General features: G+C 40.9%; 1 protein-coding gene and 1 pseudogene across 1 annotated transcript; one reads left to right on the plus strand and one right to left on the minus strand.

Moving 5' to 3' along the window:
• Positions 1-2,358: 2,358 nt before the first annotated feature.
• Positions 2,359-2,476, plus strand: LOC134937843 (5S ribosomal RNA; annotated as a pseudogene).
• Positions 2,477-12,785: 10,309 nt separating this feature from the next.
• Positions 12,786-13,796, minus strand: LOC134934000 (olfactory receptor 5P52-like). Its single transcript, XM_063929526.1, has one exon. The coding sequence runs from the start codon at positions 13,794-13,796 to the stop codon at positions 12,786-12,788; it is 1,011 nt and encodes a 336-aa protein (XP_063785596.1).
• Positions 13,797-14,007: the final 211 nt, after the last annotated feature.

Here is a 14,007-nt window from a genome sequence, read left to right on the forward strand (position 1 = left end):
CCCTAGGATAGCAGTGAGAAGTTCCTCCAAATCAGCACCACCTCTTTCTCCGGAAAAAGAATGTCGTAGTAGCTTGGGTGAAGAGTCGAACAAAGCCCTGAGTTCAGTAGAACTTGTTCAAGATGAAGCCACAGGGGCTCACAGAGGATGTGTTTATGGAGACACGAGATGAGGATGTGGGATGCCCGGCTGCTCCTCAGTTGAAAGGGAGTGAGAAGGAAGCGGTAATGGAGCTGGGAGAGGTATACTTGATGTCAAGTGATCATCCATCTCCAAAACAAGAATCCTCTAATCTGCTGGATCTGTGGCAGAATGATGTACCCCAGGAATCTACCTGGACAAATGGCAATTTGATGACTACTCAAGAGCCCATCCTAGAGCAGGAAGTCTTGTCTGAGCCGGTGATTGCTTCTGTTGAGGTCTTGGAAACCCAGGATCCTTCTGCTGTTGACGCGATGTATATTCATAAGTCAATCCATGATGGGACATAACAGGTTCAGAAGCCCCCGGTTCTGGACATTCAGTGCACATGTGAGACTTTCTCTGATGAATCACAGACAAAGACCATACCTTTGGAGGTGTCTGGCCCACATGAGCTAGTCATGGCTAAGCTAGTGGCAATACAGGAGTCTACTTCCGAAGTCATCAGGGAACCTGCTTCTGAAGGAGTTCCACTTGTGTATGTGGACAATAAGGGGCAAGATTTCGATCTTGGGGTTGTTGCACACCGGCATGATCCACCACAAGAGGCTCAACATCCAATTGCTGAACTGGGACAGTTCATAAAGGACACACTAAGTAATGAGCAAGATCCTGTCTCAGAGGAATGGGTGCAGAGTCACATTTCTGAGGTTGCTCTACCCAGGGAGAGTTCTCTATATGAGATACGAGAGCTGGAAAATTTGAGAGATCCAAAAGCTGGCCCTAAGTAACAGCCAGCTAAAAGAAACAATGAAGGAGATTCCTAAACTATGGAGTCGAATAAGAGACCTGGAAAAGAGACTCAAAATGGGTTATGTGCCAGTCATAGAATGGCAGGAGTCGGTGACTAGGGTCAAAGATGGGAGATCGGAGGACGAAGCAGTCACGTTAATGAAGGAAATTTTATCAAAGCTGGAAAGACTGAAGGAAGCACTAAAAGTTCAACAAATGAAAGGACTTTTTGAGACTCAGGACCAGTGCTTCACTCTGGGGGAAAGGGAGGGGGCGAAATTGGACCATGACATCAGAACAATTAAAGTCAAGGCAGAGACTAGGTGTTACCGGTGCCAAGAGCTTGGCCATAAAAGGTGGAATTGTCCATATAGGCCAAGACCAGTGAGAGCCGGGGTGACTACTAGGCCCAGAGTGAACTTAAAAACCTTCAGCAGTCCAGAGTTGGTTAATGTCAGGTGTCGCAAACACCCAGAAAAGAATGAAGCAACTTCCTCAGTAGCCATTAAATCCGAGCCCGATAAGGGAAACAACCCTAAAGGTTGAAGGGTGAAGAGAAGGGGAAGTTTAGTGGGCAACAGGAAGTTGTCCATTAAAACAACCACTTTGGCCACTATGCCAAAGTGGAGGGAAAGGGAAGGTGGCACAGTAGAGTTGGTGCCACCAACCTTTAATGGAAATAGATTCCAAGTCCAGTTAAAAGGGCCTTAGACGTGTACTTGGGAGAGAAATTTGGGACCCAGGTGTATGGGCCCAAGTTATGTCCCAAAGATTTGTCAGCCCAAAATAATTGGCAAATGTGAAACCTTGCCAATGTCACATGCCACTTTTCTGAGGCAGGAAAAGCTGAGGGAAAGGGTATGTGGCAGGAGAGGTACTTTGCCACCTGTAAGCTACACACAGGGTCCTGGGGGTGAATGGGAAGTGTGGATGGACCGGGTTCCCATCCATTTGGCCCAGACCAAGTCTTATAGGCTTTTTAGCCCAAGAAGCTGCTTCATCAGCCAGCACCTGGGTGCTGGGTTTAAAGCAGAGTTTCTCCCATGAGGCAGGGCTCCTGAAGGCAGTTAGTGTCCAGGTGATAGGCCTGCTAGGGACAGTGGGATCCGGAGGGCTGGGCCACTAGTGTCAGGATGTCGGGACCTGAACGGTTCCTTATGAAGTAAGAGGGAGTGAGGCAGTTTCTAACCTCACTGGTAGTTTATACTAAAGACTGTGATTTTTGTTTTATGTATGTCTTTGTTTTTGAGAGATCTGAATATAAGGTATTTGTTGTTTTTGCAAGGGAGAAACCTACATCCTATAAACCCCTATACACACTCTCTAATCTGGAAAAACTATCTCAGACCATCATGGTATTGATTCATTAGAGTACAGAAAATAGAAGTGTCTCTCCCTCTCTTTTTCCATTTCTTATTGATAACGGCCCACTGCCATACTACCCTGAATACGCCCGATTTCATCTGATCTCGGAAGCTAAACAGGCATGGCCTGGCCAGTACTAGGACGGGAAACCTCCTGAGAAAACCAGGTGCAGTGGGCCCAGTGTTACCCACCCCACCACATTAAACCCCCCACCCCCCTTCCACCAAGGGAAGCTTGATCACATTCCTTGCTCCACCCTTCTCGCATTCCCCTTGAGATCTACCTTGACCTAACTCAGAATTTTGCCCATACTGCCTCTATCAGTGATATCCATAATCCAGGCTAGTACAGTGATTTTCTGGATACCCTGTATCTCAATGAGACCATTTGGTATCCCTTACTACTCCACTGATATTTTCACCATCTTTATCATCTTGTACCTCATTTGCTAAAAAGGTTAAACAAGATTTTTACACACACGAGTTCCAATTTTTTGTCCAAAATTTCTTTTTATTCAAGGATTAAAATAAAGGTTATGTCTTAATATCTTTCACTATACATATTATCCTTATCTTTTCAAATGAGTGCTCCCAAACAAGGGTTTTTTGTCTTTTCCACTTGTCCTTTCCAATTGTAGTATAACCTACAAAATTCCTGGGAGCACCGCCAATCATTAGCAGTTCTAGAACTACTTAATAACTGCATGTATATTGGTATGTCATTGTTAACATTTATTTTGGTACGTTAGTAATATTGTTTAACTAGTGCGGTTCCACAAAAAACATGTTTCTTGTTTTTGCACAAGCCTGAAGTCGGTTGTTGGTGGAATTTTTGTAGCAGAGTGCATTCTAGCAAGACTCCTGTTACAATATATATATATATATATATATATATATATATACAAAAAAGAAAAAAACCCTTTTAACGCACTTCAAAGAGCAGCACCTCATGGTAGAACACTTGTTAGTTGGAACAGCAGAATGTAGAATAAAAACCAGAGGATGCTAGATCATAAAAAACAATTGTCCATTATAAAGTCCATATACAATTAAAAAGGCATACTGTATGTCCAATTGTTCCCAACCTATTCCTATAGGACTTGATTGGAATCCCAGCCTGGTGTGAGATTTGAGGTTTTTTAATCAGTAATTGATGCTCAGTCGAGTATTTTTCACCAAAAAGTGTAGACACCCAAGAAATGGTGCATAGCCTTTGATTAGTAAAATTTCCAATGTTTATTTGTAACATCCAGTATAAAATATATAATGTATAGAAATTTCCACAATATATACTGTACAAGGTGTTTTAAAGGAAACCAATGTTACACCGGGACAGATGTAAAGACAATTGCCACCGACCACTCCAAGGTGTGAGCTCAGTGGTGTGGATTCCCTAATGTAAACAGGGTAACCTTGTTTAAACCCTACGCCTTTTGTCCTTTAGCAGGACTTCCTCAGGGGTTAAAAATCTTTAAAAGAATTGGAAAAGGGTGTCATACAGATTTAGTTGATACATTAATGTATGGTGCAGGGCATGAGAAAAGTAGTTAATATCATACATACCTAAAATGTTTGGTAAGGTAGATACTTATGGTTTCCACCAACCTAAAGGACTGCCAGTGGGCAGAAATAGTGTTGCCTAAATAAGGGAGACACATATGATTGGTAGTATACTGTGGAATATTAATTCCACCTCTATATAAAGATAACGGCAATTTTAATGCATACCAAAATATATACCAAGATAACAAGGAAGGTTGAATAGCTTCACTAGCCAGGCAGATTTTTTTGTGATGTACACAATCTAAATGCAGAGATTAATAGTGACGTCACTAAAAAGGTTTATATATATATATATATATATATACATATGGAAATAGCAAAGGAAGGAGAATGTGCTCATAGTGCAAATCAATTTAATTCATAAACCACATATATGCACAGGATAGGTCAAATGAATAGCAGTGGACTTGTACCCTGATAGCCCCACCAGGTGCATCTTGTTCCACATGAGCTGTCATTCCCGACTTCACCCGGTACAGGTGTCCTGACGGATCGGTCGCTGAAGCCGGTGCGCTGCATGATCCCAGATCCAGGTGCAGCGTGCTGCAACCTTTGCCTTGTGGTTTTACTTTTTATGTGATACACAGCCCACAGAGTGGGCTATCAGGGTATGAGTCCACTGCTATTCATTTGACCTATCCTGTGCATATATGTAGTTTATGAATTAAATTGATTTGCACTATGAGCGCATTCTCCTTCCTTTGCTATTTCCAGATACTTTGCTCTTATATTAGGAGAACTGCTGCATTGTGAATATACTCCGATGGTACAGCCCAGTGTTGTGCTTATACCTGTGGACTGAGACTAAATAACCAACAGCGCACCTGTACACATTTCTTTTCTGTGGATATATATATATTAATATATATTCCAAAAGATGCTGCACTCGTGATGCAGATAACCAAACGAGGATAGCAGAAATCTTTCTCAACGTTTCAGTTTATTAACTGATTTCAAGAGCTAAAACACAAACATTGAAAACTTACTTAAATACCCTCCACCATCACCATGTGTGTGAGACAGCTGGCGCTGTTCGCTGGTCCGTCCATTAGAGGTGACGTCATGACGCCTCCGGCGCGTCTCCTAAAGTCACATGCCATCAACCACGTGACCACCACCGCATATGTTGCCAAGCAACCAACATCAACAAAAGCCTCATATTGACATCGGCACTACTACTTACTAATCTTACATACTCTCATGTGTTTATATATAAACATATAGATCATAAATCAAATATTGTTATTAATAAAAGTAAGTGGCGATATTAATAAACACTAGTACCAATTATGTAAACCATATAAGCACATTTACTTTAGCTGACCATACTTATATAACAATGTACCAATATGCACTAACAGAACCCTAACTATGCAATAAGGGGACTTAGAAATATTGGCTATCAGTTAATAGCAACTATTAGAGATAGCAGGTAAATTAAATTGATTCATTTAACCCTTTAGGGGTTATCACATCAAGTTTGGAAATCCAATACGTTTAACAATCTTGGCTATTAGATCAGCATGGGCCAAGGGGTCGAGTGAACAGCCTGTAGCAAGACATTTTGCTGAAATGAAGCACCCTTTAACGACTCTAAGATATAGAATGATTGATTTGGTCCTTCCCAACAGTCGTGGTGGGGACCGCAATAAAAGATTGTTACAAAGGGAAACGTTAGGAGGGAGATCTTTAACGCTCGCTGTACCACCCCCAAACCCCTCCTGGATTCTTTCACTGAGTTTAACCCCCCCGTATTCTGTCACTGAGTCACCCTCACATGTTCTGTCACTAAGTCAGCCCCCCATGTTCTGTCAACGTGTCACCCCTGTGTTCTGTCACCGTGTACTGTCACCATGTCACCCCTCGTGTTCTGTCACTAAGTCACCACCCTGTGTTCTGTCACCATGTCACCTTCCCATGTTCTGTCACCATGTCACCTCCATGTTCTGTCATCGTGTAACCCCCATGTTCTGTCACCATGTCACCCCCCCGTGTTCTGTCACCATGTCACCCCCCCATGTTCTTTCACCGTGTCACCTCCCATGTTCTGTCACCGTGTCACACCCCCCGTGTTCTGTCACTGTGTCACCCCCCCCGTGTTCTGTCAATGTATCACCCCCACTGTGTTCTGTCGCTGTGTCACACCCATCCCCAGGGGCCATAAGACACTGGATAATTTGCGTCAATGTGTCACCCCCACTGTGTTCTGTCGCTGTGTCACACTCATCCCCAGGGGCCATAAGACACTGGATAATTTGCTTGCTGTGCAATGATTATCCCAAATAAAATGTTAATGTGTAAAAGGTGGCTCTACCTGCTGTAATGTGGAAAAGGGGACTCTACCTGCTGTTGTGTGTAAAAGGGGACTTTACCTGCCATAATGTGTAAGAGAGAGCTCTACTTGCCATAAAGTGTAAAAGGGACTCTACCTTCCGTACTGTGTAAAAGGGACTCTACCTGCAGTAATGTGCTAAAAGGAGCTCTACCTGCAGTAATGTGCAAAAGGGCGCTCTACCTGGTGTAATGTGTGACAGGGGCTCTTCCTTGCAAAATGTGTGTAAGTAGCGCTACTGTGTGGCATAATTTGAATAATGGAGACTATTGTGCAGCCTAATATGAATCTGTTTTATTTTATGGCCACACCCCTTCCCCATGAAGCCACGTCCCTATATTTTTGGCACGTGGGGGAGCTGCTATATTATATGCGACTCTCGAATACTGACAGTAAAGTGTCAAGTGGCCCAACAGCTGAAATAACTGCCCACCCCTGGACTTGATCCTCAAAAGTAAGGACCAGCAGAATCTTCCTAGTGGGACTTTCCCTATTTAATCTATCTGAGTAATAAACAACAAAGAGCAAACTTTTTCTTTAATGGGCAAAACCTCTCCTTCGCTACCTCTCTCAGTTGGAGTACCGCAAGGCTCAGTCCTAGGTCCTCTGCTTTTCTCTATCTATACCACATCTCTTGGCAAACTAATCAACTCTTTCGGATTTCAGTACCATCTGTATGCGGATGATACTCAAATCTACCTATCCTCTTCTGATTTGTCACCATCTATATTGGGCCGTGTCACTGAATGCCTTTCTGCCATTTCATCTTGGATGACCTCTCGCCACCTCAAACTTAATATTTCCAAAACAGAATTAATTATATTTCCACCGGCCAATAGTAGTACCTGATATCTCTATCGCTGTTGAGAACTCGGCAATCACCCCTACCCCACAAGCTCGCTGCCTAGGTGTCATTCTTGACTCTGAACTGTCTTTTGTTACCCACATTCAATCTGTCTCAAGATCATGTTACATACATCTAAGAAACATATCCAAAATACGACCATATCTTACACAAGACACAGCAAAAACTCTAATCCATGCTCTCATTATCTCCCGCATTGATTATTGTAATAGTCTCCTGACCGGTCTTCCCAAACATAGGCTCTCACCACTACAATCCATTGTGAATGCAGCTGCGAGGCTGATCTTCCTCACTAGACGTTCCTCGTCTGCTGATCCGCTCTGTCAGTCCCTCCATTGGTTACCTGTATTCTACCATATTAAATATAAAATACTTTTACTCACATACAAGGCTATTAACCAAACTGCACCAACATACATCTCTTCACTCATCTCAAAATATCTCCCAACCCGACTTCTCCGCTCTGCACAAGATCTTCATCTCTCATCCACACGCATTACTTGTTCACACTCAAAATTACAGGACTTTATCCGGGCTTCACCCACTCTGTGGAATGCCCTCCCACGCACAGTAAGACTCACCTCTAGTCTCCAAACCTTTAAATGTTCCCTGAAAACTCACCTCTTCAGACAAGCCTATCAAATTCCAGACCCACCCACATAACCTTCAGTGCTTCCCTATCTAATTACATCCTCTGTAGAGTATTCATAACATCACATATCTTGTCTTTCTTTACTCTCACACCCTCCTGACACTTGGCCAACATTGCTGGGTGATCATATCATACAACCCATTAAGAACCTAGCAATCTGGTGGACCATTATGCAATAGTTAGCATCTATCCTTGTGTTTCTATGCCTATTTCCCTATAGATTGTAAGCTTGCGAGCAGGGCCTTCCTACCTCTGTCTGTCTATTTTTACCCAGTTTTGTTCTATTACTGTTGTTCTAATTGTAAAGCGCAACGGAATATGCTGCACTATATAAGAAACTGTTAATAAATAAATAAATAAATAATAAATAATACTGCACTGCAGGTGGGGCAGATGTAACATGTGCAGAGAGAGTTAGATTTAGGTGGGGGGTGTTCAATATGCAATCTAAATTGCAGTGCAAAAATAAAGCAGCCAGTATTTAACCTGCACAGAAATCATATAACCCACCCAAATCTAACTCTCTCTGCACATGTTACATCTGCCCCATCTGCAGTGCACATGGTTTTGCCCATCAGAGAAATATTTTGCTTGTGTGATCAGGTCTGAATTAGACCCTATATCCTGGCCAGGAAGGATGACCAGGAATAGCCTGGAGTTAGGGTATATTGGATTATTCCCTGGAAGATCCATACCTGCTGTGTCCTCTTAGGTCTGGATGTGTCTCTTACGTTACCTTCAGTCACTCCAGGCTCCCAGACACACGCCTCAAAGTTGGCAATCATCCTGTTGTCACCACTCACTCTGATTGCAGGGGGGCAGCACAGCGGCAGCTCTGAGGGTGGGATAGGAGGTTTGTCGGCAACGGCGGTGTGTGGATAGCATATCAGATCGAGTGTTACAGCCTTTATTAGTTTTCTATAAAGCACCGGTGGTGGGGTTGCAACACTGAACAGGGGGGTTACAGACACTAGCTGCAGGGCTGGCGGGGAAGGGGGGTACATTAGCTACAGCTGTGTGTGTAGATCACAGAATGCTTTCTATTCCCATCATATATCACATTGATGTATTTCACACTGATATTTATCACACCCGAGAAATGTTTTATGCACATGAGCAGTTTAGAGAAAACACCACAGCTGTGGGGAAAAGTATCACAATTCCAGAAATCTGACTAAGCAGAAAGAGCAGTTTTTCGGAAGTGATACTTTAGTTAGTAAGGCATCATAAATACCTCCAAAATGTTACTTGAACTCACAGTGAGTTTAAAACATAATTATCACTAGAGATGAGCAGTTCCAGTACTCCGAGACCCGGACCAACCCGAGCTTGGGTTTTCCTGCCTGACTCAGATCCCAAAATGAGGCAAAACATCTTCCTCCCGCTGTTGGATTCTTGTGGGTTTGGGAATCTGTAAAGGTTCTCGGTGATCACGCCATCTTCACTCTGGCTGTGGAGCTTGTAGTGAGCGGAGTGTCCAAGCTGTGTCCCTCCAGAGGTGCTGTGCTGTCCATCAAGGGGAAAGGGCTGCTGTGTCCTCCAGGGGTGCTCTAACTATAATGTGTCCATACATATATAGACTGCTGTGTAATCTAGGGGTGCTCTGTTAAACTAAAACTATATGTATGTATGTATGTATATATATATATATATATGATATACCTCAGTTTACTATACTATTATTTTTCTGTGACACTGCTGATCAGACCACAGTGCATCATAAACGTATTGTAATACTGTGACACTGATGATGTTGATGATGAGGATGTTGTTAGTGTAAATCAGGCACCAGAGGAAACAGTTGTGTCCCATGATAACAAAAAAGTCCATTGTCATTCAGGAGCAAAAAAAGCCACCTCTCATGTGTGGAACTACTTTTACCCAAATCTTGAAAACAATTGTCAAGCCATCTGTACTATTTGTAAAGCAAGAACAAGTAGAGATATGGACCTTAAACATCTAAGAACCTCCTCCCTGTTACGTTACTTGCAGTGCATTCATCCAATATTTTTTGTCATATTTAGACACTATATAAACATAACAGTCAGTCCAGTAACACCTAACTCCCTTTTCTCTGTTATATCCAAATGCCTGCTATCACCATCACCCACTTCATCATCAACATCCTCAATTATGATCTCAAGTAGTCCTAACATCCAATTTCCTCAGAATAATATTTGAGTGCTACGCCATCTGCTGCAGCTGTGAGTGGATCTTCATCACAGAAGGAGACCAGGAAAACTACACAGTGGGATGCCATAACAGCTATGATGGTATTAGATGTGCATCCAGTATCCACCATTAATGCAGTGGGTTTTAGACTGATTATTAAGGTCCTGTGTCCCTGGTACCAAATCCCATCTATATTCCACTTTACTAGAAAAGTTATTCCCAGTCTGTACAAGGACATTAAAAAAACTTATTACTGCCTCCCAAACAGATTTTGTTCCCACTGTCCACTATAACACAGATACGTGATTAAGCGTGACAGGGCAAAGTAAAGATATATGACTGTAACAGCCCACTGGGTAGGTGTATTGCCTTCGGAAACAATAATAGCAGCAGCAGCATCTAACAAATATCATCTCATTCAGAGGAAGACTACGCTGTGTAACACCGGTTTCACTAAAACGCACACCGCTGACAACCTCTTATAAAAGCTCAGGGAAATCATTGCAAAACAGCTTACCATTCTTGGACTCTACTCAGGATTTGTGATATACTGTACCGTATACAACATAAGGGTGGGTGGTCTTAATGACAATTCCAACTTTCGCCGCTTTCCTTTTAATTAATTTTGCTGTTTTTTTTTAAGAATTTTTGAATATTTGCATCTCTGTTTTGCAGCTATATATTTTATTGGCTTCGTAAGCCTTGTCAGGAATCCTTGCCTCTCAAATTTGTATTTTTTTTTGGTTAGTAAAAATGTGTTGCAAATTAATAATAATCAGATTAGTGCTATAAACAATAATATTTTTTGTCAAAGACCATCACCAACGTCCCCAATGATTAATTTACATTTTTAGAATCAAACAAATTCAATTAAATTACTTATCAATCCTTCCTTCTAATACTGTACATAAAGTACATACTCTACCTACCTTGGGCCCCTGATCTAGTTATTGATAAAAATACGGTATGTGCCACAACATTTTTGCTGATTTTGTTTTCATGTTTTATTTTTTATAAAATACAAAAAAAGCTAAACTCACATGACTTGGGCCTTTTTTTATTGTTTCTGGAGTATTATTAACCCCAATAGATTTATTTTCAGGTAATTTTGACCACAGTAAAGCAGTGGAAAATATATATACAATATATATTTGTAGATGCTTTAATCATCTGTCGAAATTATTTTCAACCCCCATTTAAGATCAGTACCTGAAAGGCATCTTTGACCTGAAAAAAACATCCTGTAGCTCTTTAGCTGAACTACAACTTCCAGGATTCATGCTGTTTGCAGGGCCAGTTGGGAGTTGTTTGGCAACAACTGGTAAAGTTTCTCAGGTTGCGTCAGCCAGCTTTTTCGCAAGGTATGTACCATGTAAATATGTATGTTTTTGACCAATATACACAACTAACTTTTGTATTTATTAAACATATTTCCACTTTATTGCAGACATCCTGGCAGGAAGGGAGTGAAATTGTGCAGACTCCTGACTGCGACTCCCTTCTATGGAATCCAAAACCTGCAAGATCTGAGGCTTGGATGATGATGTTTTGGCTTGATTTGGAATCGAGTTTGCTAGGAAAACCCAAGCAGAGCACGCACATCTTTAGCCCCTCCTCCCTCATAAATTTGCTTTGAAATAAAAATATAAGATTTGCTATTACTAATCAATAAATCCTTACTCCTTTACAGGCCTTCCACTACATACAAACTCTACCTCCTTTTATTAAGTAGATACTGTATAGTGTGTACAATGGCTTTGTATTTGCCAAGATCTAGCTTTTTTTAAATGTCCCATTACAGTCAAGGAATTGCTGTTCTACTAAAGTGGAATCAAGATGGAATTTGGTTGCAGATTCTCAATTAACCCATAAAACCTGATGGCCTTCTGCCCAGGTTACCCCTTCCTACCTCATAAATTTGCATTGGAATAAAAAATATTACATTACTAAATAATCAATCCTTCATTCCTTTACCTGTCTTCCACTACACACATATTCCAACTCTCTCGGGCTTGTGATGTAGTTCTTGATAAATTAAAACTTTGTTGGTCTCTATGGGTTTGTATAGTTTATCAAACTGCCACCCTGTCTGCAGTGCCATTCTGTTTCCTAGATATGCCATGTTAGAAAATTAAGTGCCTCTTGTTTGTGTCACCCACTGCTGTCGCTTAGCTTAGTCACCCAGCTACCTCGGTGCAACCTTTTGGCCTAAACTGCATGAAAAATATATTGTGAGTTGTGACTGGAAATGAGGGCAAATTAATCTTATGGAGGTTAATAATACTCTAGATAAAAATACAGGCTAAAATTCTGATTTTAGCTGTTCTAGTAAAGAATACGGATCCAAAACCAAAACAAGAACCCTCAAGGGCGGTTTTGGCAAAACCAAATACAGATCCAAAACATGAAGGAGATTCAGATCCAAAACCAAAACCCATGACGGGGGCTGGTGCACATCTCTAATTATCACTATTGATAATTATGTCATAATGACTTGGCCCCATGGTCATGATTAATTTTTATGTGAATGAAGCACAAATGAGACAGAAGAGTAGACTAGGAACTTGAAGTTGAAAGCCAACCTACAGCATGCAATATTCTAGAGATTTGTGGTTTATTTAGTGCACTTTGTAAAATGAGGTCATCTGTGTAAATTTACAATTCATCCCACCTACATGATTCCAGACCCCATGATTAAGACTGATGAGTCTCATTAAGAAAAACAAAAACTCAAACCTAAAGATCATCTTAGATTTTAACACAGTTGTTTTTATTTTTCACAGCAAATAAGTCTTGTGATTTTTGTAAGCAGAAATAAGCACTATATCAGCACTATATTGCATCCATGACATACCTTAACATTATATTTTTACAATAAGAATAAAATTATCATACCGTTAGCATTTATTTGATTTTTATTTGAGATTTAATTAAATAATAATAATCACTGTAATTATACATCAGTTTTAACAAAACATCCTTGATATCTTTATTCCTCAGACTGTATATCATAGGATTAAAAAAGGGAGCAAGAACTGTGTACATCAGTGATAGCATTTTATTAATAGTCAATGACTTCCCTTTATTTGGAAGCACATACATAGCTATCAGGGTCCCGTAGAATATGAACACGACAGTCAGGTGGGAGCTACACGTGGAGAACGATCTCCATCTCCCTGTAGATGAAGATATCTTTGATATGACCAAGACTATGTAGGTGTACGACACAATGATTAAAAATATTGGGCAGACTATCACAGGAATGCACAGAAATGTAGATATCATTTGGACTATAGAGGTGTCTGAACAGGAAAGTTCTAGTAGAGGGCCGAAATCACAGAAAAAATGGTCGATAACATTTGGCCCACAGAAATCCTCTTTAATAACGCCAAAAGTAATAACTACATTTATAGATAGACTCAACAGCCAACATATAATAGCTAACTTAAGACAAAACACGTGGTTCATTAAGTAGGTGTAGTGTAATGGGTTGCATATGGCCAAATATCTATCATAAGACATCGCTGTCAGAAGAAGACATTCTGAAGATTCTAATGATCCAAATAAATAAAACTGTGTGATGCATCCAGAAAGAGATAAGGTGGCCCCATCATGTAGCACAATATGAAGCATGTTGGGGACAATATCTGTGGTCAGCATGATATCACATATGGAGAGCTGCACGAGAAAGAAGTACATGGGAGATTGAAGGTTCTTGCTGTAGAACACTAATGTGATAATTAGGGAATTTCCAGCCAGTGTCACACAGTAAATCCCAAGTAGAACGGTGAAGAAAGGAAATTTAAAATTATCCATATATTGGAATCCCAGTAAAAATATTGTGGAAATATTATTCTTTTGCATAATCTGTGCAAGAGAAGAACATGTACAGCCGCAGTAAGTATTGTTAACCATAATGTTATCTTGGATTTTGTGTTGTTTTATATGAGCATACATAAGACAAAATTGAAGAAGTGTTGGCATTTTATTATGCCTAGTCTAACCCCTTGCAATCTGTAAAAGTAACAAAAGAAGCAGAAAGAAATTGTGGGAGCCATGGGTTCTATGCCAGTCAGCACTCTCTTTTTGTGGAGGGGAATATCCTAATCAGGACTCTGTTTGGAAG

The sequence above is a fragment of the Pseudophryne corroboree genome, chromosome 6 (assembly GCF_028390025.1).
Source record: "Pseudophryne corroboree isolate aPseCor3 chromosome 6, aPseCor3.hap2, whole genome shotgun sequence".
Taxonomy (NCBI): domain Eukaryota; kingdom Metazoa; phylum Chordata; class Amphibia; order Anura; family Myobatrachidae; genus Pseudophryne; species Pseudophryne corroboree.